Genomic DNA, 27,919 nt, shown 5'->3' on the forward strand with positions numbered 1-27,919 from the left:
CATTGTCACTACTTAGCAACAATTCAGCCAGTCATATCTAAAATGGGGTTGTGAGGTTTATCTGATTTAAGACCAAGTGCATTTATCATTTCAGGTGGAAAAGCATCTTAAAAAACCATCTTTTAAATATGGCATTTCAGGTGATGCCATGCGATATTATTTGACAGTGGGAATGTTGCCAGTGTCAGCCAGAATGGAGTGATTTACAGCTTCTGATAAAGAAATAATAATTTGGTAATGCTTCCATATTTCAGTCTGCTACAAGGGCTTTGGAAACAACGGCATCCATTGAAACAGCTGCACAGACCTCAGGATAAAATGTCAAACAAATCGAAAGCATGATTAATGATGCCCAAGGCTTTGACTCATTGAGGGCATGAAACCATAACACTTCTCAAGCGCTGCCAAATATGATACGCTCACGGCCTTTAATTCATTCATGAGTGTCTCCTCAGGCTCGGATATGGTCTGCTCAAAAAAAAGTTTGAATGTTAATTTAAACAGATTTTTTTATTATTATGCAAATTGATTCATTTAAAATCTTTATCTTTCAGAATAAAATAAATAATTTAACTTGAACACACATTCCTTCTAATGGTTCACTAACAATTACTCAGCGCATGTTATTCTAAAGAAAAAACTCCCAACAGCTATCAAAACGGAATAACTTGCTCCTAAAAGAAAAATCAGCAACATTTTCTGTAAACACATTATGCAAAATTAAGGGGGAAAAAAATGAAAAAAGACAGACCTTACACAGATTGTGCATAATGCAACATGCGAGACCAAGTAAAAATCTTAAATGTTCTTTTATTCTGTAAAAGGTCAGAAAAATTCAATCAGCAGTACACATAGATTTCATTTATGGCATAGTAGGCAAAATATCTGTCAAAACACTAGGGGGAGAAAAAAAAAGATACTATGAAAACCTCCACTGTTTGTGTGTCATCTATAGTAGTTTGACATACATGATGATGTCTGGCATTTTAAAAGGTCTAATTTCATTCTGAAAGTGTGAACCATAACTGTACATTATTAAGCAGCCTAACAGGTGTCTCAAGCCACTTTATAAGCATTAATATTTCAGTTTTTAATGGCATATACTCTCAACTGGATCATGAAATACAAGACAGCTTGAGCTGTGTTTTGCCCCCAGGCACCAACCCACAGCACAGTCCCCAGTGATGAAGTAGGCAAAGGGCAATCCTGAGAGATTCCCAGGTTGCGAGAGGAAGCATCTGGATGTACATTATCACTCACAGACTCTTTGTGTATGTACCGATATAATGTACATACTCCCTTGATGGGAGTTCAATTATATCTGAAGTGGCATTTATCTTAATAACAACGGCTCCCAGCTAATGTTGTTTGAAAATCCAATGAAGGCCAAGGGACAAAACTGTAGCGGAGTAGCAGATTGGACGAACCTCTGAGAGACGTGATCAATCAAGTCACCGGATGGGTCTTTACATGCAATATAGCAAATGTCTATTTGTCAGTGGTCAGGAGATACAAGACCCTTCATTAAGCAAATGGAAGACAGGGGCTGTCTCTCTAAAATGGCGGTTTATGAGTGATCGTCCGAATCGATAGCGAACACCGCACTCAATTCTCAGTTCACTCAATACAAGCCGGAATGAAGAATAAATAGAGAAATAAAGGAGAGAGTAGAGAGGGGGAGAGAACAGGGAAATGTTCAACATTGTATATATTTTTTCCTCTCTCTCTCCGTAGTTGTCTGACCTTTAGAAATGTTCTGCTGTATGCCAGCCCAGAGTAATGGTGCTCATTTCTAGTGCACGGATCTTGTTAGAAAGCTGCAGCTACATGAAAGATCTGTTTTCTGCAGTGTTAGTCTTTCTGCAGATGTCTCTTGTCCATATTGGGGGCCATGAATCATTGCGGGATGTTGAGGCAGCAGCAACCTGCTTCTATGTGCACACCTGCTTACACATGTAAATAAAATAAAACTCAGCTGCAATCACAGCCTCCAGCACACTTCATCCTGCTTACACGGGTCAAAATGTGTAAAGCCCCAACGCAGCACACTGGTAGCAACAGCTACAAAGACTTGCCACATTTGAGGTTAAGACTGAAAAAGAAAACTGTGCTAAGAATAAACACAATGACAGTCATAGTTGTGACACAGACTAATGCCTTTTGGCACTGCGGATATTTTATCAGAAAGCCCAGGCCTTCGCGTGTGGCAGGGCGCATATGCCAGTGACACAGACTGGGGGAAGGGAGCATGTGTCTCAACATCTTCGCATTGGCATATGCTACGATATTTCTGGCAAGGTGAACAACATGCCAATCAGACCCTATGTGTTGCAATCTAATGAAATAGGCTTCCTGTCTGTCAGCCTTTCAGGAAGCCAACACGTTTTTATTACCTAGCCACATAAACATGACATTTCCTCTCTCCCCATCCCGATGTAAATAACATCTCTCAACGCCCCATGCACGAGAGGGGGCGCCCTCCCTGCCACCCTCCTCTACTTCTTTGTGCTCTACGCTCTGCGTTTTTATATCTTTCTTTCCGTCTACGACTGCCTCGCTCCCTCTCGGCATGGAGCAGACGAACAAGCTGCCGCATTATTGCCAATTTCACGCTGCACTTCTGAAGGTGTACACGAGAAGGAGGGGGAAAGAAAAAGGAGGAGTGAATGATTTGACGAGCACAACTAAAAGCTTCTGGATCAGGGCAGGCACCGTTTTTTCATTTGAACTGGTTCCAGAGAATGGGAAAGCAGAATCCGGTCATTCGGACTGCTCGCTGCCTGGCTACATCCTGCAACACAAAGGCGGCTCTCTTTCCTTGCGCCGGCATCTCTTTGTCCCTGGATAGTAAGACAACAAGTGAAATCCAAGCTTTTTTTTTTTTTTGAGAAGCTTTTTTCCAAGTCTTTTTGTCCAATTGGAGCACATAGAAGACTGACCTTGAAGAGCATCTGGCACAAGAAGTAACAGGAACTCTGGGGCACGACCTACACACTTTTTAGTTCAAAACGCCTTTTGTATTCCTCTCTGTTAGCTGAGAGGGCGCAAAACATTTTAATGCACTATTAGTAGATTGCAGTTTGATCAAAATGCACAGTTTATGCAAATAAACCCTGATCAGTGCTGCAAGTGTACATCATTCAGATGATGAATCGGCTCTTCAAGAACTAATTCTGCACAGTCATATAATTACCCTTTCAGAGTCTTTCCTTTTCATGCTCAAGTAATATCTCACGCAGGGATTGTTGTTAGCAACAAAGACATTATTTCCCACAAATCTCAGCTCCATGTTCGACGTAATTATATCAACACTCAATCAGCTCGGAGCACGCCAATCCTCGTGCATTTAAGAGGTTGTTTTTTTGTGTCCGTTATGCGTTTGATTGGGAGCATTCTCCACTCACTCTGTCTTAATGGTTTCTATCAGTGTTGAACGATTGACAGACAATCACAGAGATGAACCATTCAGGAGAACAGCATAATGGCACTCTGTTAGGGATGCACAAAACCTCATATTTTCAAATTTGACTATTTGTTGGGTTGCCTGTCAACTACTTTACTAATCTGTTTTATAATTAGGTTGATTTCGGGTTCGTCTGACCCAACATGTTTCTTAGGAAACATAGAGATGGCTTGTGTTTAAAATCCAGGGGTGGCCAGCTCTGGCCTTCAAGGTTCTGCTTTGTTTCAGAGATTAGCTCACCTGTCTGTAACTTTCTAGTAAACCTGAAGACCATGATTAGCATGTTCAGGTGTTTTTTTTTTTTTTTTTTTTTTTTTTTTTACGGGTTGAAGGAGCAGAGTTGCCCACACCTGAGCCTGACAGAGCACAAGAGAATGGAGCAGGGGTTGAGAAAGATTTTAAACTTGGACAATTAACTTGACAAGTAGGGAGGCACGATATATTGCTTTATACAGTATATACATTTTTTAATTTATAGGTAGATATGGGATAAATAATTTCTGCATGCTCGTTTCTCCTAAAAAAAAAAAAAAAAAAGTAATAATTTTCAAAAAGTTAAATGTAATCTTTAGCAAATCACAAAATGAATATCCATTTCCATACTGTACATTATAATGTTTTATTAAAAATGCAAGAGATGTGAGATGAGAGAAGAGCCAAAACAAATTAATTCGATATTTGTATAAATAAAAATGAATAAATAAATCATGGCCCTCGAGATGTTTTGACATGTCCCGGCATTTCTGCTTATTTCAGTTAATTATTACATTTTAACAGCTAAAGTCTGATTACACTGTATTCAGCGTTATAACCCATCCCTGCACTCCCATGCCATCATTTTTCCACACCGCTCTTTTGAATTAAAGGCCTCATTATCTCTGTTTCCATCCTGCTGTGGCCTCTACCCAGTGCTGACTTTACCAGAGAACTCGGCTAAGAAAAAATGAAAAGATATGAGTGATGAATATCGCACAACTATCTGCAAGTAATGACACTTAATGACTTAATGACTGTGAACCCTTTTGGTTAGAAAGATTCTGCAAGCTTCTGCTTCCATAGCAAATACCTCCACTTGAAAGCACTTTGTCGGTATTATTTGATCCAACATTGGCCTTTTCTGGGCAATATCACTACTTCCAACTAAATCTGTGAGCTTTAAAGAAATTGTCAAAAGACATCAAAATGAGAGTTAAAGATACAAAAATCAAATGCCGAAATCCCATCTTAAGGCACCATGTTAGCGTAAAGATATACAGTGGAGTCTGACATCTAAATGCAGCCACAAGACAGGATTTTCACAGATCTGTGATGGTATCTAAAAAGCAGGTGAGTTGTGAAGTCTTCTTATATCTGCTCTACACCTCCTCGAGCTTCTTTAAACATAGATATTAAAAAATCTTCTACAAGACCTACTGGAAGTACTGTAAATGACAATTGTCAGATTTCTGCAATTAAAACATATGCAAAGCTCAGGAGACCATTCAGAAAAGAGTCATTTGTTTGATTTGGAGCTGTCAATGATGTCACTGCATACATCATTCCATCATTCTTTTCTTTGTGGATCAATGAAACCCCTGGGGTATGAAATGTAAGCACTTATGAAGAAAGAGCTTGTGTTTGCATTTGTGTGCTCTTAAGCCATTTTTTGAGGTTGTGTGTTGGATGGATATGAAAAATTCATGCATTTATAAATGTAGCAGGCAGGTTTATACAGCACATAGTGTTTTCCGAGATCTCAACCTTCAGAAGCAACACTACAGCAATGCAGCTTGCCACTTGAAAGTGTTTGCAGCTGTGCTTGTGTACGCATTCCCATTGTGTAGAACTACATAAAGTTTAGGATGGCTCCAATGAATGAGGAAAAGGTGGCAAAATTAGCATACAGCTCAAGAAATATCCAACAAGTGCTGGAGCACATAACCTTTTCACACCTATATGTAAAGTGAGTTTAGTCTGATTAGGTTATAATGATCTTATGATGGATTATGACCTTTGCTGCAGTACTTCCAATGGGAGATGTAATTACTGAGGCCAATAAACCTGGAGATCGACTTTAATGAATGGAAATGCACTACACAGTGCAAGCGACTGATTAAAACCATGTCACACCATCCCATAAAGTGGTTCACCCAGAAAGTGTCACAAGAGAGAAACTTGGCGAGGAACTGGAGCCATGTTAATGAAAAATAAAGAGATCTCAGGAGGACTAAAGTATTTCAGACTGATAAACTAGCATGCTGTCCAATTTACAGGTGCACTCATTAATTTTACCTTTGTTTCACACATGAAAAAAACTGAAGCACCACTCAAATGGAAGTCACTTTAAAACCAAGCTGGTTGCTGTTGGCCAACGGAGTGAATTTAAAACCAATGAGAAATCTGCAAGGGAAAATGTTTTGCCCTTATGTAAAATTCTCTATCATGCAGATTGTGAACAGTATATTTTAAGAATAGCAGCATTATCTGAAAACATTTGCTTTTGCATAACGCTGCATGTCAGTATATGTCCAACAAAGTTGCAAGATCAATGCAACACAGTAATTACTAAGTGCACCTTTAATGGAGAAAAAATAAGTATGACTAGCAGTTGGAAACTAACGAGAACTGACAGCTGCTTCGAAGGTATGAGGAAAACTGATCAGTCTAGGAGGGTGAAAAGTGCTAATTATTTGGCAATGATATGTAATGAGCATGCAGAGAGACTGACAGCTGTAAGGGTACAGCCTATAGCCGGATTTTAATTACTTATAAGTGAGATGATTAGGAATAATAATGAGACCAATCTTAATTTAAAATGTGCTTATCTCTCTGATCGCAATGTCTCCATAAGCAAGCAGAGGTTCAGAAAAACGCATAAATTAACGAGAAAAAAATAATTCCTATTAGCGTGTGGCCCCCTTGGTTGCTTCAATACATCACTCCAGGAGACAAGAAGGGTGAATTTACTGTGCCAGACTCATTTTCACACCATTTCTTTCTGCTGACATAGGGAACATGGGGCGATGGCAAAATTATTATTTTTTTTACAGGTCAGATGTCAACAAAGAATGAGCTATAGCAGAGGTCAGCAACCTTTTCGGCATGACGTGCCATTTTAAATTTTTCTGGTTAACCACTGTGCACCCCCCCCCCATTCTGTATTTATACAGTACATACACACTTAAAAACTATACAAAAAAAAAAAAAAAAAAAGACAAACAGATTTACATTAAAAAACACCCTGAGGATTTTTTCATAAATTACTTTTTAAACTTTTCAAAAGTTTCATGAATAAAAGATATACAGTGTGACCATACTGAACACCACTGTATGTGTGTGTGTGATAAGGCCAATGCATTAAAACCACTCACACAAATCACACATCAATATCAAACAGATACTTTAAATGACACTCTTCAAAAAGTAAAACACTTGCACACAGAGATCTGAGATCATGCTGTGCAAAAAGTAACATTCAGAAGCTCATAAACTTGTCAGCGCTGCCACGCAACTTTTTTAATCGATACTGAATCGCTACATTATATTTCTCACGAAGGAGGGGTAAAAATCACAGTTTTTTAAGTAACTAAACTCAGCTTCATTGTTTGTTTACACATCTCTCTCTCTCTCTCAAAATGGCCATATTTGAGAAAAACATTTTTGAGTAGTTTGCATCATTGGATATAGCTGTCAGTCATTTAACATTTCTATTGTAAAACGTATCGTTAAAAGTTGACTAATATTAAATGATTTGCAGCTTTATCTTACCTCGCTCTCTTTAACTTTAAACTGACGCTTCGCCCTCTGCTTCTGTGAACAGTAAACCCAGCCTACTTTGATTTGATTGGCCATCTCAGTCATTTTGACATTGACGAGCGCTGTTAGACTGTTGAGGCTTCCATATTAATAGCCCAATATCATCATCACACTTTAAAAGCAAATCAAAGCTGTTAAACATTATTCCCTAACGCTCAAATGGTATAGTAATAGCTGTGTGACTATGAGAAGTTATTACCTCAAAATATATGCCAGTATGCAGTTTTCCCTATTGCTCACATGCCAGTGATTATCCCTCTGCGTTCCACTGTTGGCACGCATGCCGTAGGTTGCTGACCCCTGATCAATAGACACCAACACTTCCACACTGATACATTCATTATCTGATACTGTCATGCACATTTGTATCTTTTTGTTATTTGAAAAAATACAAAATCTCAGTATTAACAGGAATGTACAAGACAAAACTGATGCAAAATGGGACACAAGACACAATGAATATGAATTAATTCCTTGTAAAGAATAGTTCAAATATTTGGCCTTGATGGAACAAATGGAACAATATAATTAACTTGTTTTTGTTAGAAATAAAAAGCATGGCAGGCAGTGACGTTCCAGTCAATAACAAATCAACCCCATACACTTAAAAAAAAACTACAAAATAAATAAATACAAACATTAGAATGCCTTTTGTTGTTCAGGTTTGAACACTCATCTGTCTGGGCCCAAAGGCACTTGGGAAGTCTGAGAGATGTTTGGCACAACCAAAGCTACAATAGTCTTGAGTGAGCTTCAGATCTCTGCCTCTGCATTTGGATTCCCCTTTGGTGTGTCTGATCTTTAAATAGCAGCACACAGCTGCCAGTTGTAACCCTGTGGGAGCAAAGCTGTGAGCATGACTTATCGAACCCTGGACTTGGGATTAAGAGAACATGGGCCTGTCTTCAAATCTCATGAATGCAAATGTATTGGGCAAATTATACTTTCTTTAACAGTTATATATATTAATAAAAAAAATTACAAATATTCAAGTAGAAAAATAGAAAAATACAAACGAGACACATTTGTATCTGGGCATGGAACATAATTAAGAGCTCATATCACATGTAGTGGTACAGATTTCAAATAGACATAATCTCTTCTTAATGAGGGTGACAGCATGACCATTGTGTGTGACATGCCACACCTCTGTGTATGTACATGAGAGATGACTTCATTATTGCCATCTAAAAAGATTTAGTCTAAGTCTGTTTTAATGAACTGATGAAGATGGCTACTCTGTCTCACATGGTGAAATGCACATCCTTTCTTTTGTGAGTTTGTGTGTGCACATGTCATGTTTGACATTAACAGTGCCCCTTCATGCAGTCTGACTGCCCTAATGAGCAGTAGGGCTGCTCATCGGTTTATTAATTGGGAAAAGCACACACCATGAGAGAAGAGAGCAACAGAGAGCTTGAAAGAGTACTACTGCTGCCTCTGCAAATAAATTTCTGACACATACACACACTAAATTTACCATGGTAACCTTAGTTACTAGTTATTTCTACAGTAAAAATATGGCAATGTGACATTAGTCATCACTGTATATCAAAAAAAAAAAAAAAAAAGACAGAAAAAGCTGCTTACAGAGGACGACTCTTAAGTTTAAAACAGACAGACAGTGCTACAGAACACAGGTGTCTCAGGATGTGTTTTACAGTTTTGTGTAAACTTGACATGCTATCTTAAACACTGGGGAAAAAAAACAGTGAGCACATTTAAGGTAAAAAAAAAAAAATGAAACCATGAAATGCCATTAAAGCATTAAAATAGTTATGGAATTCATGCCAAATATTCTTATTGTTGGGTCTCAGCAACATTACATCTTAGTTCATTTATTTGTCTATATTATTTTTGATATACATCTAAAATAATAAAAAAGCTTTTCTTGTCAAGTCAAGATGACTGCTATTAAAGACCTGAATTTTGGACAGAACTAGAGATATATCTCATATGAGCCAGGCTTACATTATGCTATGATTTTCCACAGCATAATATCCTTATCGTTTGCAGAGGGCACAGACAGGATATTAAGATATACATCACTTTCATATCTTCACAGAACCTGCACTACTATCATGTTTGCAGAGGGCTGAATATTGACAGAATGTTATCTTCACATTCATGAAGAAGGGCTTGCTTGATCTCACTGCGCTTCTCTGCTTACTTAATTAGACTTTCATGTCAGGAAAGTCAAAAAGCTACTGAGTCACTACCAGGTATTTTTTTTATTTTTTTCTTGCTTCTTGGTTTGTGCTGAGAAGCTTGTACATGTTTGGTGCCCTCAGTAAATAATGTTGTGCAATATTCCAGCAATACTGTATTCCAACTCGGCAGCAGTGAGTTTTTCATGCATTATTGAAAACACAAACCCATCTGAGACCAACAACTGCAATTCTTGTAAAATCATCCGAGTGATATTAGCAAATCATCCATCTCCCCCACTAAGATAGCAGGTTCATGTGCCATTTTCTCAATCCTGTCATTCCCCACTTTTTATCTTGTCAACGCAGTCCCATTGAGCACAGATCCAGGAATTCCGCAGCCCAAGATCATTTAATTTCAGTCACAGAACAGCCTGAAAGATTTGTCATTCTTTTTTGCCCTGGGACACTTTCGAATATATTTGTGGGTGTTTTACAGAAACACATGAGTGTCTGAATGTATCTGTCTATGAGCGTGTCCTTTTATTCATAGGTGAGTCAGCGCAATCGTGCCCTTGTTCCTAATGCCTGTGGGTGTTTGGAAGCTGCTTTATACCTAATGTATTCTGCTCACTGTGAAAGACAACATGAAACAGCATTCACAATGCATTTAACTTCCATAATGTACCGTATTTTCAGATGGCACAGAATAATCTGTGGCAAGCAAATATAGGATGAGGCCCAGTTTTATCCATTAGGATGTAATTGTACCATAAAAAAAATGGAAATTGTTATGATATAATTTAAAGTTATTTTTCTCCTCAACCATAGTCTCCATAGTTTTAAATCTCCAGACATGACAGCTAATTACAAATGAAAGCTAATGTGGAGCAATCAGAATGCATTTTATAACCATTTTAATTAGTCAATATTAATATTATTCATTTTTGTCTAAATAAATTAATAATAAACAAAGCAATGACATTTAACATAACCATTTTAATTAGTCAATATTAATATTATTCATTTTTGTCTAAATAAATTAAAAAAAAACAATTAACTCTGCAAGTGACATTACATTATAAATTTACAAAAAAAGAGAATTTTAGATTTGATAAAGATAAAATAAATAGACTTGAATTAAAAACAACATATTTAAAAAACAACAACAACAACAACAACAACAACAAAAAACATATACTGTGTATCTCCAATTTTGATAAAATACTGTGTTCTTCAGAATAACAGACCATGGATATTTATTAAAGTAAACAGGAGAAATGTTAATTTCATGTTGTCTTTATTATGTGTATTTATGTGTTTGTGTATTTCTGTGTTTATATTTGTGTGTGAGATCTAACAGCTCTCGAAGAAGATAATTTAAACAGCAACAGAGCATTTATCAGTCTCAGATATAATGTGTTTGAGCTCACTTGTTTTTTTTTTTCTCTTCCCTAATCAAACACTTGCCTGGCTTTTAAATGAGGAGCTAGTAGCCATAGTTACCGGAGGAGGAGACACAGACTATCCATCTAGCTCTCCTCACTGTGACGCTCTCTCTTTAATTTATGCTGCAGTGGCCATACTGCAGCACACGCAAAAATGGCACCATTCCTCAACATAACTCCCTTCCTTCCTCCCTCACTAGCCGTACACTTATCACGACAGCAATCTCTCACAGTCTGCTTCACATTTATTCTCGTGTGTGAGTGCCTGCAGTTTCACTTCCACCTTAGTTCAGTGTTACGCTCAAACCCTCATTTTGTGTGTGTGTGTGTGTGTGTGTCAGTTTCACTTCCACCTCAGTTCACACACATATCCTCTCCACATCAGGAAAAAAATCGCACCCTTTACGCTCAAACCCTCATGTTACCTCATTTACCACCTTAAAAAAGGTACAGTGGCAGTATCATGGAACAGTAATGGTAAAATCATATGATGACATATACCAACATATTCATATGGTATTTACATGCTACTCCAAGGTACTTCAAAGGAATAGTTTGTGCTATTACCATGGAATCTTTCTTATAAATGCCTGAACAGCTCATTCTGTTGTTGTAGTGGTTGACCTGACTCAGTTCAACCAGCACTGATGTTTCTGAAAGGAGCAAGAATTTGTTGGGTCTGGTGCGGAGCAGTATGTGAGGTAATAATTTGTTTACTCCCTGGCTGGAATTCAATAACGTGTTATTATAATAATAGTTTGAATCTTTGAGTAAGGCTGTTTTACATTTTTACAGTTTGTCTGTGTTTTATCAAAAGGTCTAGAAAAACTGAATCCTCACTGAGTATCATAACCTAAAGGAGATCTTTTATACAAGTGACAAACATTTTAACATTATTTTGTGTACCAGAGGGGAAAACTACTGGATTAAATTAGTTATTTTACTTGGAACCAGCCATAAGTTGGTAACAAAAAAATTAGCAATTATGTTATCACTGCTGTGAGAATTATTTCAAGTAGAAAAATGGGTCCAAAAAAAAAAAAAAAAAAAAAAGTTACCTGCAAAAAACCTTTATACAGATATAGTGATCAGATCTACTGCAAGATAAAATATCATTGTCCTTTAAATATCGGTATAAAAATTCAGAATGAAATTGGAAAGGCAAATTCTCCAATTCAATAAGCCCAAACATCCACAGTTTAAAATAAGATTTTTGCTTTCAAAACAGTCAGTTTCCAGGAACCATTAAAAATGTCACTTTATTTCGGTACCTTGTCCTGTGTTGTCAAAAGACTTGTTATAAGCACAGCCAGTGGTGATTGATCAAAAATGATATTGTATTGCTAGTGGGCACTACCTCATACGTGTGCCTTTATCCAACCAAAATTAGCTCTAGCTCTGGTAAAAACTTGAATGGTCTTGTTTCAAAAACTTCAATTTGTATAGAATTTGATGACTAGCTCTGAATGTAATAGCGGTGTTCACATCAATCATCATCAGTCATAGAGTGTTATTATAGTTAATGTCCCAAGTAGAATTTTTCTGCTAATGGCAGGTAAGCAGGGGTGTGCTGAATGTACTCACTGCGCTACTGCATGAGATGTCTTTAACTTTGAGCCAGGCAAGATCCAGGGTTCCCTCTCCTTTATAGCAAGACTGCAGCCGGTCTTTAATTCTTTCATTAATTTCTTTCAAAGTGAACACGCATAGAGCCGACTCCTGAGATGACTCCTTGGGCCTCCTTTTCTGTCCTTTAGAAAACACAGCATAAAGGATGTCATCATCGGGTCCTATTCCCAGCGAACGTGCCAGAATGGTACCTGCCTTAGACAGGTAGGCCGCCTGCAGGAGGCGATACTCAACCCCACCCTTAACACAACCAAGAGGAACCTCAACATATGAGTTAAACGCAGTGTCGTCCTTGCAAAGTCGCACAAGTTTGGAAGTGTACACCTGTTCACGCCCGGCCGAGGAAGACCCAGTCGTTGGGCCTCCTCCCATTTCGGGTTGCAATGTGAGAAAATACACAAAATTTCCACTGCTAAACCCATATATGTAATAGATGTCAAAGTCTGGTACCACCGTGAATGTATCCGATGGGATTTTAATCATGGAGGCAACAAATTCATCATGGAAGACGTAGGCGAACATCCCATCCTCCTCAGAGTTACGGGTGAGCTTACGACTGGATATCGTCGGGAAGTACTCTGGTCTTCCGTCGACAGCTGTGGCCACAAACAGCTTATCAGGTGAAGCATCACCGTAAGACACAATGACCCCAAAAACGGAGCCACTCTCATTGACACCAGAGAGGTAGTGCTCTTTTTTATGGAAGGGCTCTCCAAGCTTAAAGAGATCGTCCAGACGGAGGAGTTTGCAAATACCCTGGTACAGGCTCCCGCAAGCCAACAGCCGGTTCTCACGGTAGTCCATGAGCAGCATCTTATTGACGTTGTTGGTTAACGTGAGTGGTTCGCTACAAGGCTGCACGATACGGGGCGGATAGCAGTTCCGGTTATCCTCATCTGGACCGGTCTGATGTGACACCTGTACATCCAACCCAGGTGAGAGTTTGTAAATGCGGTTTACGGCCCCAAGGTACACATTCCCATTTCTTTGGTCCACCGCAAGATGGTTAAAAGTCCATTCAGGGTTTTCCACCTGGAATGTGCTGTATTCCTCATGTACTCTGGATGCCACTGAAGGCTGTTGTGGCCTTGTAGCCACAAGGGGAACCAGCAGGACAATGATGCAACAAGAAAAAGAAAAACAGTTCCATCTCCTGTTGTGGAAAGCCATTGTCCTGTTGCCTTACGGGAAGAGTGTCTCTGTCCACTACTTGTTACCTGTGCTCTGTATCAGTATTCAGGCTTCTCGTGAAGTTGGGGACATTCTGTACCTGCACAGACAGAAAGAACAGAAGAATGTTAGCATTAAAGATATTAGCATTAGCTTCGACAGCAATAAAACTGCATACCACGATTCACTGTATCCTCCACAAAAAATTGTCAGAGAAGGAGAAAGGAAGACAAATTAAAGCCACATGACAGTTTTCCTGCCATTTTAAAAGCGCACGAGTAATTAGAAAGAAAAAAGACAGGTGGAAAAGGGCACTCTGGGGGCTCGCACAGTTGGCATGAATGGATGCCATTCTCAATGGGATAATGCATTTGCCCCAGGAGCTAACAGCTAGGATGGGCACAATTTCTCTGCCTGTGCCCCATCTCACAGCCGGGCCTCTGGCCCTCTAATTGACTTTCCTCTCAGTATGCGATTTGCATGCTTTGCTGATTTTCTTATATCTTTCCAGTGCAGTTCACCTGCTGACACAGCTGAAGGAGTGGCAGAGCTCACAGTCTTGCCTGCAATGTCTAAGTAGTGGTTGACCACAGGGCCAATTAGAAGGAATTGCTAATAGCTACACAAAAACAAGGGACAAAAAAACAACAGAGTTTGCTTATTATACTTGAGTAAAATATGTAACTTTTGACTCTGTAGTCTGTAGTGTTGAGTAGTACAAATGTTAAAAATTTGAACATCAATGCACAATAGAGTCTTAAACAGTATTTTTAGCTGTAGAACAAGTTAGTAGTGATACACTAGGCTGGCTGAGGTTCGCAGTAGATGTGAAAATCACTGCCTAGCTGTTGAAGTGGGCATTAAGGAGTTATACAGAGTGAAGGGTATGGAGTCCACAGTAATGATTAGCCATTGAAACAGAAAGCAGAGACGCACAAGGGGAGGGAGTGTTAGCACACTCAGAGGCATAGGAGAGTAATAAAGAGTTCTGTACACTTTCCATTCTGCATGAGAATGGTCCTGCTGCAGCTGTGTTCGCGTGTATGGAAGAGAATGGTTGGAAATATAGTAGTGTGTGTAATCTGAGCAGTGGGGGATAATGTTCTCTGATAGAAAAGTCTAGCAAAGAACCACTTCAAAACACTATAGCAGGTATCATTTACTAGCGATTACATTTAAAGTGGAAGAAAATGGAGATGTGAGCCAAGGAAAAAAACATGCATGAGGAAATGGTGGTCTTGTAAAGGTGGTCTTGTAAAGGTGGTCTTGTAAATCAAAACACAAATTATGACCCCTCAGCTCGTTGGTGTGTTCAAATAGTAGCCAAAAGACGAATCAACATCCTTCCCATAAAGCAATCACATGCAGAAGCTTTTTTACAGAAAGTAGAGACACAACAGGAAACTATATGGAGAGAAGAGGGGAAAATGGGATCAGGACTACATCTACAACTACATCTACCATTCGAATACCATGGCTCAATGGACCAGTAGCATGTTTATTATCCATTAGGCTATTGCTCCAACAACTCTCCAAAACATTAATGTGCAGATATCAAATTATTGTAAAATAATAAGCAGCTTGGTTTTATAGAGGCTTTTCTGTGCATGCTTAGATGTTATGAGCAAGTATCCATGCCAATCCATGGTGGTAAAATATTTAAAACCTTATCTAGCGCTGTGCTTTAGGATCAGCTAATCTGTAAGGTCATCCAAAAACAGGGGTTTATAATTCTAGCATCTTCCCATAGGTTGCTTTAGGAGATTGCCAGCTGGACTGAAAACAGCATTCCCAATATCTTGAACAAGAAACATGAGTTGACCTCCAGACGTCCAACAGTCCAGCATATTGCCAATTGAAAAGCGAGTTCTTCTATTGGAAAGCTTGCTTGCAACACACACATGGATATATACATGGACTGGAGACCACATGCTGAGGAGCCACATCAAAGAGTGCTAATAAATTTGTGTTTAATACCACACACAAGCAGCATCTCTGGGAATGTGAGGAAATGGCACATTTAGGGTTTAAGCTGTGTGTGTGTTCACTTGATAAATAATTGGATATTCATGCTTCTCATTCCAATTCTTTGTCTTTCTAGGATGCAACTGCGACAGTGAAGTCTCACTTGATGCATTTTCTTTAGTGCTTCCAGAAAACTAGTACAAATAATCAGAGTAACAGAAAATGTGTAATTGTGAGTCAAAGGCATTTTTGAAAGCACCTGAAGACTGGACTACAGAACTGAAAAGAGTTCTGTGCTAAAGAAAACAAAAGACAAACAAGCAGGACACAGGTGTATTGATTTCAGTACATTCTGAACTTCATGAAACTTCTATACTTCAAATTCTGGTCAAAAAATTTCTTAAGCATTATTGTGAGAGAATTTGCATGCATATGTTGCCTTCTGACATCTCAGATTGAATCTGCTATATCAAGCCTGTCTCATTCATGGCCTTCTGGCTAAAATGTGCACCAATTGCAAAACACCATACGGTCCAAACTGGGCATCAGGATGGCAAACTGAGTTGACACCAGGCTGCTTAAATCCTGGATTCAAGTTGGGTGGGTTGGTGCTGGCAGTGGTAGACTCTCTATTTCCATGCTACTTTTTGCATTTCAAGCTAAACTCCAGGCCATCTGAGTGTCAAATAAGGTCAAATGAAGGTCTCAGAGACCTGTTGGTGGCATTAATTGACAACGGTCCAAAAAAAAAAAAAAAAAAAAAAAAAAACAATGGGCAAAGAATAAGCAACTAAATTCACCTAAGACCAGGCTGTTTGACTGGAGCCTTTCCAGGCTTTGCAAACACACAACCTTGAATTTCATCAGAAGTCTGTGGGAGGGGGTGGGGGGCCAAGGGCATCTGAACAATTTTGAATTTATCCTCCCTGATCTAAGAGCATTATCTCAGAACAGTGCAATTCAACTTTGATTACAGCATGTCACAAAATCTCATACTCTTTGACACCCACACAGGCGAAATCACACATACACACAGAAGCTTACGCACACATCCCCGTTCTACTTTCATTAGCACAGCCTGCGCTCCTCATCCCTCTATGGACAGATGGAGGGATTCATCCCTGATGTGGGTCTGAAGGAAAGGGCGACAGAAGGATGCTACAAAGAAAAGGAGTTATGTTTACACACAAACACATACAGATAAGGGTTTTTAATTATCTACAGCCCTCCCAGAGGGCGAAGGGGCTACACCCACCAAAATCTGATGGGACTAGAGAATGCTCAAAAGAGAGAGAGGAACAGAAAGGTCACACTCAACACAAATAATCTGTAATGCACTTACTCTTCAGTGTCAATTAAAATCTACTAGAACAATCATACTTTAACTTTTAAATTAAGGGCAGACAAATCTATAATATCACTACATGAATATCATGGCCAAAATGAATGCACAATAACAATCTTATATAGATAGATATGATAAAAAAAAAAAAAAAGAATTATGCTATCAATCAAATTCATTTGTAACTTTTTGTGAATGCTCTTTGTTGGTCAATAAATCACACTCAAAATACAAGTGCAAGGAGGCATAGAGAGGAATTTGTAACCATAACTATACAAAAGCATATAAGACTAACACACTGTCTTTTTTTACAGAGCATAAAAAATTCCCACACTTACGAACTATACTGCCACCTACAATGTTAGAGTGTCAAACAATTACCGCCACTGGATTACTTACAATATGATCATATACGTAGTATTAAAGGTGCGACCACATTAGCAAAATCATGCATCCAGAAAAATTATATACTGTCCATTGTCAATGGTGTAGTGATGTAGGCTATAAAGCACTTATCATACAGAAGTCACAGATTAACCACTCATGTGTGATGCGCTCTGTGAAGGACCAGAAGTAGAATATATCACTAGGTGCCATTCACACAGAATGCTTTTTTTGTGTTGACAAAGATGTGACACGGGCAGTGGAATAGGGGAAAATGCAGGAAGATGGGGGTTGAACTTCTTTTAGCTTGAGCATCACATTTTTACAATGCCGTTTCATGCATGAGACGCTTCAAGAGACGTGAACACAACAGTCAAATGCTTCTATGTTTACATAGAAAAAAAACAATGGAAAAGCAGCGCAATCAAATGAAAACCTGTAAAGAACTACTACTGTATGATATTTCATGTTTGCATCATGGTGACATCAGGCTGAAAGCTGCTGTTCATTGTTTTTACAGAACATTTATAGTTAATAATAGGTGACTGGTGTTAAACCTTCAGTCATTTTGAATTTGAATTACCTTGACTTTTGAGATTTTTTTTTAAAGCATTTTCCTTGTATTATTTCTGAACATATAATATGAATAAGACAAGTTTGTACAAGTTGTAATTTTAGTTTATGCATCTTTTTTGCAAAGATATTTAACAAGTGATTGGTTTAACATTTACATCATGTTGACAACTTCATGTGTGGTGCACTTCGAATATTTTTGTTTGTTTTAACTAGAGGGCTAATAAAGAAACGGTTACTTGAATCATGTTGTAGTTTCATTTTAAAGTTGACTTGTTAAAAAAATCAGTCAAACATTCTGGAAAAAAAATTGAGATTTGAATTTTTTGCCATATTGCCCAGCCCTTCATCAAATTAAATAGCAGAACACCAAAAACAAATACAACAGTAGATTTTTAATGTAAATTCATGGCAAAATAGTAGTGTCTCCTTTCTGTGATGCTATTGGAAACTTTTCAAGCGAAAGTCAAAGTGACGTTAGCACTAGTACATTGAATTTTCATTTGAATTATTATATTATTGTACTTGTCATGAACTGATGTGTGTTTGATTTCTGTATCAAATGTACAGAGTTATTTACAAAATTCATCAAAACGTCAGCTCTCCCTGAATCGTGGTATTTCAAAGCAATGGATTGAGACCAAACGCTGGTCAGACAAATCCAGTGGATCTGAGAGACATGTTGACATCTGCCTGTCCTTGCTCTCTCTCTCATTTCCTTCTTTCTATTTCCTTCCTCACTCTGATCAGAGGGACTGTAATCCTCAGCTCTCGGTTCAAACAGACTCTGTTAGACGCTTTCCATCCATCTTCCTCTCCCTCACTCACACACATAAACAAATCACTTCCCTTCTCTTTTGCACACAAATGCATTTTTTTTCCCATTCTCACACCTCTATCAAAAGAGTCAGGGTCTTACTCCAAGATGAAAACGTGGTGGGTGCTTTCTGCCTTGAGCGGGCACATGTCTTCTGCAGACCATAAAAAGATATTGCAGCCTGTTGTACTAGCTAACATACTGTACACTTCACCCAGACTCACATGGAAATGATGAACAATCAGATAAAGATGCACCCTCAATCATGCATAGAAACACATAAACATACCTTCTCTTTCCCACTTGGTCCACCTGCTCTCTATCTGTGCTGATACCCAGGGTCATGAGCGTTGACTGCACTATGTTATCTCTTCAGATAAAGATGTTTTGATACTGTTAAGAGGTCTATTGAAGTGCTACTGATCTTCATTGTCAGTATCCTGTTTTAAGTCAGACTCTGAGCTGCTTCCTGTTGCCATGCCCAGCTCACCATATAAACAAATGTCTTAGTTGTCTCTCATTACTATAACTAAATGAGGTCTTGTATTCAATTAACCGATGTCTCAGGAAGACCACAAATAAGTTTGCAAAGTTAATGACCTGGTTGTGATTGGATGGGGAAATGATATGTACTTTAAAGGGACAGTTCATCCAAAAATGACAATTCTGTCATCATGTACCAACACTAGTGTCGTTTCAAACTTGTATGGCTTTCTTCTGCAGAACACAAAAAAAATATTTTTTCAAAATATCATCTTTTGTGTACCACAGAAGAGAGTGAATAAATGAAGACAGGATTTTCATTTTTGGGAGAACTACACCTATCCATTTTAACAAGTACTGAAACCATTATGTGTCATTTCAGAGGCTTTAAATCCTCCTTTTCTTCATTAGACATTCATCCAGATTACAAAAGACAAGCAAGCAGCCCAACAGAAGACACAGATTATCAAGTACATACAACTGTGTAAAAATACACTGATGTTAGACAAAACAAGCCTGTCTGACATCTGAATTAAACACTTAATTCCTTAAGTTGACTGTGCATTATCAAAGCTGGACCAAACAACCACACCAATAATGACATTAAACAAGAAACACAAAAAAAATGGATATTGAAATGAACACTTAAACAACATTAGTAATCTTGAATTAAAATAAAGAAGTAAATAGTCAAATACTGGCAAACTGAATAGCCTCACTGATATACTGGTCTATCTCTACTCTTGAAAAAGTAAACAAGGGATTTCCAGTTTTTAAGGGCTGTGTTCCTGTGGCTCAGTGGTAGAGCATTACGTTGGCAGTGCAAAAGGACTTGGGTTCAATTCCCAGGGAACACACATACTGGTAAAATAATAATAATAATGTACAGTATAGCCTGAATGCACTGTAAGTCGCTTTGGATAAAAGCGTCTGCTAAATGCGTAAATAAAATAAATAAAGGCTCCTCACCCAATCCTAATCAAGTGTATCTTTCAAACTCCCAAATGCTCCTAAAATGCCTTTAGATAAGAGAAGCAGAGCTTGTAGAAAAATCTGGTATTTTCTCTTTCACCTGAAGGTCTACTATTCATGAGTCTCAACACGTTCCACACATTCCCTCATTCTCTCTTCACCTCCACATATAAGATGGGGGCACTTTAAATCATATCTTTGGTCAGTCACACCACGTTACAGCTGCATACTGAAACTTTTATGTGCCCTCTACTGAATTTTCTATGTCTTTTCTCTCTGCTCACTCTGTAAACTTTATATTTCCACACAACTTGATTGGTTTTCAATGGCATTCATGAGAGGTCACCTCTCAGTGTTTAAGAGGATGTCTTATTTATGATCCCAACACTTGCTGTGAGACAAATGCACAGTTCAGCACCTTAAATCAAAATGTTAGCCATTCCAGAACAAATATATTCAGAAAACTAGCGTTTCAGAGCAGTGATGCTGAATCTGCACCGTTACATCAAATATATATTGTAGCTGAGCTGTAAGCTTATGAATTGCATGTGATAAGAGAAAGATTAGCCAATGTCAAATATTGCCATTAAAAAAAAACCTTTATACACACACACACACATAAATATACATATAAAAAAACATATTAAAAAATATATTAATATATATATTATAATTTATTATATACATATTTTAGGAAAATCTGTTCAATTAAAGTTAGTTTAAGTGTATAAAATATATTCCCTAAACTAATGCACAACATACGCATGAAGTGACAGTGCTGACATAACTACAGACACACATACAGAAACTCGCCTTCATAGCATGCACACGTGAGCAGCAGCGAGGGACAACGGTGATGTGTGTGGTGGGGGTCGGTGGGGGGTGTGGATTTGATTTCTCACCCAGACTGAAGGCTTTTCCCTTCCGCTTTCCTCAAAGCAATCCTGGGGCGTTTCAGAGCCATTGATGCAGGTAATAAATCAGAGAACATAAAAGTTTATTTCTCACACAGCTGAGTCTCTAATTCAGTGCTGATGTGTGCTGGGCCAGCTGGAGGTGGGGTCTGACTGTCATCATTGCACGCCACATATCATCAACTAAATGGAAAGATAGCTAGAGGTTTCAGCTGACTTGAGCATAGTTTTGTCTACAATAATCAATGTGAATAGATGGCAACAGCTGGCCCTACATCAGTAACTCAATAGCTTCCTAGATTTTTCCTTTCTATGGAACCAACAGTTTTAGCTTAAAGGCAAATTGCACAGTAAAAGAAACAAAAATAAAAAAAAAAGCACATAAAAAAAAAAAAAAAAAAAAAATTAAAAAAAAAAAAAAACCAAGTCCGATACCCTAAACCAACAGTTAACACAGTCCACATTAAGAAAGATGTTGGAGACGTTCACATTCGTTTTGCCAACACTTATCCAAAGCACGGTATGTATGACCTTGGCATTGTTAATGCCATGCTCCACAAGCTGAACTGGAGATGACCCATCTAACACTGCTTTACATACAGTATAGGGTGACCATACGTCCTCTTTTCCCAGGACATGTCCTCTTTTTGGATCTAAAAAATATGTTTACTTAATCGCCCAAAATGTCCAGGATTTGGCTGTTTTCTTAATCTCGCTCCCGCTGAATCTCTGACCATTACCGCCTGCTCCCACAACATGCATTTCGTTCCCGCGACTTTCGAGTTCACTCCTTTAAACATTCTAATATTGTATATAATTTTGCAGCATCAGGGAGCCGCTCTCAGTATTTAACCTTTTCAGTGCTGAGTTTAAAATATTCTAGCGGTCCCCCCAGAGTGAGTTTTTTTTCAGGCGACTGTTATTTTAGAACGTTTCCCCTTAATGTTTCCATGGCGACACGTCAGGCTTGTCACGTGACACCACGGCCACAAAAACACTGTATGGCAGATGGATCACTTTTATTTAGTTTTTCCTTTTTTATTTAAAATATTCACAAACTTGCATACCATGTCATGAACAATCTGATATTCCCATTCACAAATATGTGTAAAGGAGTGTGTTTTCTCATTTAAAACCGTTCTAAATGATCTTGATTGTGATCTGTAATGTGAGATGGGCACCGCCATATCTGTTCGCGCTGCAGTTCAGAGAGTCCTGTCAGTCAGATTTACAGCACGTGAATTCATCAGTTTCTCCCGAAATACAAGTAATAAGTGGCCGGTAAACTGGGTGAAGAATAGAGTGAACTTTATAGTTAGTTACACTATGTGTATCTGATATGAATAAAACACTGGCAAATTAAATTTGAAAGGATTGTTATTGTTGCTTCCATAGACATGTGTATATTTCAAACTCTAAATGTATTGTTTTACTAGTACTTATGTGTATTTAAATGTCTGAAACCTAAAATATGCATTATGTGGTTAAGAACACTAAGTTGATAATATAACAAGAGCAATGCACGTCTCTCTCTGGCTCAGTGCCAGCTAAAGCGCGAAAGCACAGTAAAAAAAATTTTCACAGTTATGTGATGTCACCGAATGTTCTAAATCCCATATGTGGGACCATACTCCCAGGGTCATGGAAATAAAAATCCCATATGTGGGACCGTACCGCTCAAAGGGTTAAGTCCCTTTTGAATGAGCGTTCGCGCTGTTCACTTTCACTTTCTATTTCGCGATCACACGCATTCTGTGTAAAGGGTGCATATCTTACAAGATCAGATATTTGTCAATGAGTTCAGGATCTGTTGAGCAGCAAATACTCCAGCATGGTCTTGTCAGTCATCTCTCCTTATTCAACTTTGACCCCTGCAGCTCTTGTTGGATGCATGGTTGCCAAGTCCTTATTTTTTCTACAGAATCGGAATACTTTTAAACTGTAGCCATGGGTTGATTTTCCCAAGTGGGTTAAAGGTTTGAAATGTTGCATAAATTACATTTGACTGAAATGCTTGTATTGAAACATAAAACCTTCATGGACTTTTACATTAACTGTTCCCTCCTGGTGGAATGACCTGCCCAACTCGAGTCCTTAATCATTTTCTCTTTTATCGTCATTTGACCCTCTAACTCTAGCACTCTCTATTATAATGCTAATTCTAATTTTATCTGCTTGTTTTTTTTTAATAACATTTAACCTCTAGCATTTGCACTCTCTATCCTATTTCTATTCTAACGACTAAAAAAAAAAAAAAAAAAAAAAAAAAAGAGCCTTTTACGCTAGCGTTCTCTATTCTTCTACTTATAAAAAATAAACAACAAACAAACAAAAACCATTCTTTTTATGTTCTATTGATTTGTTTTATTTCAATTAAAAAAACATCATAAAAAACAAACAATAAATAAACAAAGAGCTATTTTTTCTACTTGTTTTATTTTTATTTATTATAAAAACAAAACATGCAAACAAACACACACAAAAATAAAACTTGCTACATATACTTTTAAGCGAAACCCCCCCAGGAACCCCGCCCCCCACTGTCCTCTTTTTGGAAAACTAAAATATGATCACCCTATTAATCTACCGTATTAATACTCAGTCTCATCCAGTACAGTTCAAACAGTGTTGGATGAACTGGACCTGCAAGATTAACTCCTTAGACATGAATGCCTGATAAATCACAAGCTTAGAACTGATAATTATAAACCGTTAAACTGTGTTTTTAATTTATGTGTGCACATGAGGGGGATGGAATAATCTTGGGATTGTGGACCTGATACACACAACTGGATTCAACACTGGTAATCCAACTTATACCCTCTCATTCTCCACACACATTCATCTCAGTGTTCCTTAAATGGATAGTTCACCCAAAAATTTAAATTACCCCATGATTTACTCACCCTCAAGCCATTCTAGGTGTATATGACATTCTTCTTTTAGACGAATACAATCAAAGTTATATTACATAATGTCCAGGATAATACATGCTTTATAATGGGAGTGGATGGTAGCCCAAAATTTGAAGTCCAAAAAATTGCACCCATCCATTAGGGCTGTGACGGTGGCAGATTTTTACCAACGTGGTGGTAATGGGACCAACTACTCCTGGTGACGCGGTGTTGAGATATATATATGGTAGGCGGAAATGGTAAGCTACTGTGCTTGCAGCACAAAGGCACAGGTGCGCACTGTAGCCTGTATTCTTTCATATCAAAGCGCAAAATAAACTACATGCATGCATGGCCTTGGCCCTCTGAAGCGAAGCGATGCGTTTGTAGCCAAACAAATATCCATATTTACAACTTTATAAACCTTAATCTCTAGCTTCCACAAACTGTCACACACGTCTTCATGAAAGAGTGGCATCCAGCGGAAGATGCAGAACGTAGGCAAATGTGGTGACGAACGCAGAAGTGATGAACGTGGAAGCGCAGAGGAGAGAACAAAAAAGAAAAAGGTTTATAAAGTAAGAAATTCTAACACATTCAATAAGACCCTGTCAGTAGCTTTTCCTTTAAATCAAGCATTCTGAAGGCAGATGTGTGCAGATACAAAGCCTAAAATAAATCACTGCCCCATTGAAGTCAATTCTTGACTACAACAGCTTGGAAACACATTGTATTAGCCAGCGAGGCTGCAAAGCACAGTTTTAAAGAATCTGTCAGCTCCACCTCTTCTAGGAGAAAACCCATTTTCTAACAGACTCACACAAGTGATAAATCACCACCTCAACAGTAACTGTGAGACCAAAGGGAAGAACGGACAGAGAGAGAGACAGAGAGAGAGACAGAGAGAGAGAGAGACAGAGACAGAGACAGAGAGAGAGAGAGAGAGAGAGAAAGAAAGAATAGATATGGAAATGGTTCCCCAAAAGGTCAAGAAAAGCAACAAAAATTGTGCCTCTAGCAAAGCAAAAAAAAAAAATTGTGTTTGTGCATATTACTTCTTGGAACGACAAGAGAGGACTCAAATAACATCAGCAAAACAGGCGAAAAAGTCAGCTGGTATAATCATAAGGCAGCAGGGAGTTTAAGAACAAGGGAACAATTTTTGCATGCATGGAATTTTATTGGATTTTTCCTCCCCATGCAAAACAAAATAATTTACCTTGTATTTCAAGATATTTGTTTATATTAGCGCTATTGTGATAATTACAGCTGGTTTTTAAGGAATCATGCTGAGAGTCAAGTCAATCTCTGTTTATGTCAAGTCTTATGAAGTTATTCTAATAACACATTATTCAGACAACCATAGCTGTTAAATTACTGATAAGAATGAGCTCAAGAAATGACTCACTCATTTAGAGGCATTTTGAAGGTATTACATTTAAACTGTATAATTCATCAATAAACAGAGGGTGTGTGCAATCTCTCTCACACTCAAAAATGCATTCCTTTACTTCCCACTCCAAGGGTCTATGGTCCAGACGCATCCATAAAAGCAAAAGCAATGCAATGCCACATAACCATCACTGTGTCTGCACTTTGGTTTCCTGGTGAAACTGATGTTCAATCTCACATTCAAATGACACAGACGTTTGCATGAGCACACACGTCATGAGCATATAGCGTGAGTGAAAATGCACACTGGTAATGGCCTGGAGGCAAACCGTCATGGGTGTCGTATGTAGAGATAATGAAGAACGAGAGGCACACAGAAGTTCCTTTGATGAGGGCTAACAGTGATGTGCTCATTTCCATCCATATGCGTGTGAGCAGACAGATGAGCTATTGTCCACTGCTGGTAGATTACACACCACTCGAGCGTCGCAAGTGGCTACAAAAACATATGCAAATGAGCCTCATTAATATGAATTTTATACAAATCAAAATGTTAATGTGGTCCGTGGTTGCCTGTGGAATCACTGCCTGAACTTTTTGCCACAACTTTCTCATTGAATGAGCGGCGGGTGCCGCTGCACCCAGCTTTCTGCACCTGGCCTGATGCCAGCTCTCTTTTCCTCCTCATCTGCGTTCAGGAGTCAGGACAGGAAAATAGCACTCCATTCTGTTTTCTATTTACCTTCCTCCCTCGCTCTGTTTGTCAGTGCCCTTGGCGTAAACATGCAAGGCTGCTTTCGAGTCCTTTCAGCAAGGGCTCCTGTGGTTTGGGATGAAGGAAACGTAATCCATTCCTCTTTTCTTTCCCTCTCTGCAGTTGGTCAGGCTGTTTAGTTTGATTTTCTACATGCTTAACCGCATCACATTTCTTGTGTGAGTGAATCCGAGGGGTCTTGGTGAGCATGCATGACTGCTCCCCAGAAACTAAATCACAGTGACCCTGGAAAAGTGGAAATAACCTGTGTGTTTACCACATTTACCTTCCTTTTTACTCTAAGAGGATGCTCCATTCCATAGCACTGCAGTGACATGAATCACTCTGACAAGATTCTAATATCACCTTCATTCATGTTAACAGCACCAAATAAGATGACTTGTGAAGCGTGTCCAATGAGGGTTTGAAAATGCTTATCTTGAAAGCACTGGAAGAATGTGGGATGGCAAGAGCACAAAATGCTGGTGAAGAGGATTTCTGTAATTTCTTGTCTGCATCCCTGTAACGTTTGGAATTACAACATTACTTATATTCCTGTAAAACATGTGGACTCCTATAAAGGATGAATAAAGCTTAATACTCAACTCAACATTCAGTGTCCGATCTGATTATTCAATGGGTGACAAATGAACCATGCAGATTTATGAGACAAGTTTGATCATTCCCTTTGAATTTTATCAATGCTCATGATGAAAGACTCACTGGCGCCCTCTAGCCCACACTGCAGTTGTGATTTGTATTTAAAGTGACGTGACATTCAGCCAAGTATGGTGACCCATACTCAGAATTAGTGCTCTGCATTTAACCCATCCGAAGTGCACACACACAGAGCAGTGAACACACACACACACACTGTGAACACACACCCGGAGCAGTGGGCAGCCATTTTATGCTGCGGCGCCCGGGAAGCAGTTGGGGGTTCGATGCCTTGCTCAAGGGCACCTAAGTCGTGGTATTGAAGGTGGAGAGAGAACTGTACATGCACTCCCCCCACCCACAATTCCTGCCGGCCCGAGACTCGAACTCACAACCCTTCGATTGGGAGTCCGACTCTGATCAAAAAATTCAAAGACCAAAAAAATATACATCTGTGTGTGGGGAGGGACTGTAAGAGGGATAATGGAGCTAAAAAGTCATGTTTCCATGGGAACACATATAGATGCGTGTGTGGGTGGCAGAGGGACTGAAGCTTACAGATACAACGGAGATGCTTAATGCACAGAACACAAAGAAAGATCTCACATACACATTCACAGATTGTATACACGAATGCAACTGCAGATATACACACTGCCGAGCTTCAATGTATCTGTTATATAGTATAGACATTCACAACATGGTTGCAGTTTGCTGAATAGATGCACCTGTGCCTGCAGAAATCAAAAGAGCGAAAAACATGTTAGTTTGTCTAGTCCAATGCTTACTGTCAAGGTGAATTAAACCCAACCTTGGCAACCCAGAATGCACAAATGTCAAAGACAAATATACCATGGTCTATCTCCCAGACAAACACTAAACAGACTGAAACCAAAGTCAACAGGAAGTTGACTCACCTCAAAACATGAGTACATTTCCTTCAAAAGAAAAATTCAATGTCTTAACAGCAAATGACAAGTAGAGAATCCTAAAGTTTTCACGAGTGGATATTAATGGCATAGAAACGTTCCTGAAAACAATTGGTAAATAAAAAAGCAAGTTTGACAACCAGTGGAAGATGGAATTATTATATGATCTTCTTGCTTAATCTTTTCTCTCC

The 27,919-nt window shown here is 38.6% G+C and overlaps 1 protein-coding gene across 3 annotated transcripts in view; it reads right to left on the bottom strand.

Annotated features, from left to right (window-relative positions):
- Positions 1 to 27,919, bottom strand: part of LOC109071948 (plexin-A4-like) — a 207,039-nt gene that overhangs the window by 173,905 nt on the left and 5,215 nt on the right. For all 3 annotated transcript variants that reach the window (XM_042740235.1, XM_042740246.1, XM_042740242.1), the window contains exon 2: positions 12,438 to 13,752. In XM_042740235.1, coding sequence (XP_042596169.1) covers positions 12,438 to 13,652 — 1,215 coding nt within the window. In that variant the 5' untranslated portion in view covers positions 13,653 to 13,752. The remainder of the gene's footprint in view (positions 1 to 12,437; positions 13,753 to 27,919) is intronic.

This window comes from Cyprinus carpio, chromosome A4, assembly GCF_018340385.1.
Source record: "Cyprinus carpio isolate SPL01 chromosome A4, ASM1834038v1, whole genome shotgun sequence".
Classification (NCBI taxonomy): Eukaryota; Metazoa; Chordata; class Actinopteri; order Cypriniformes; family Cyprinidae; genus Cyprinus; species Cyprinus carpio.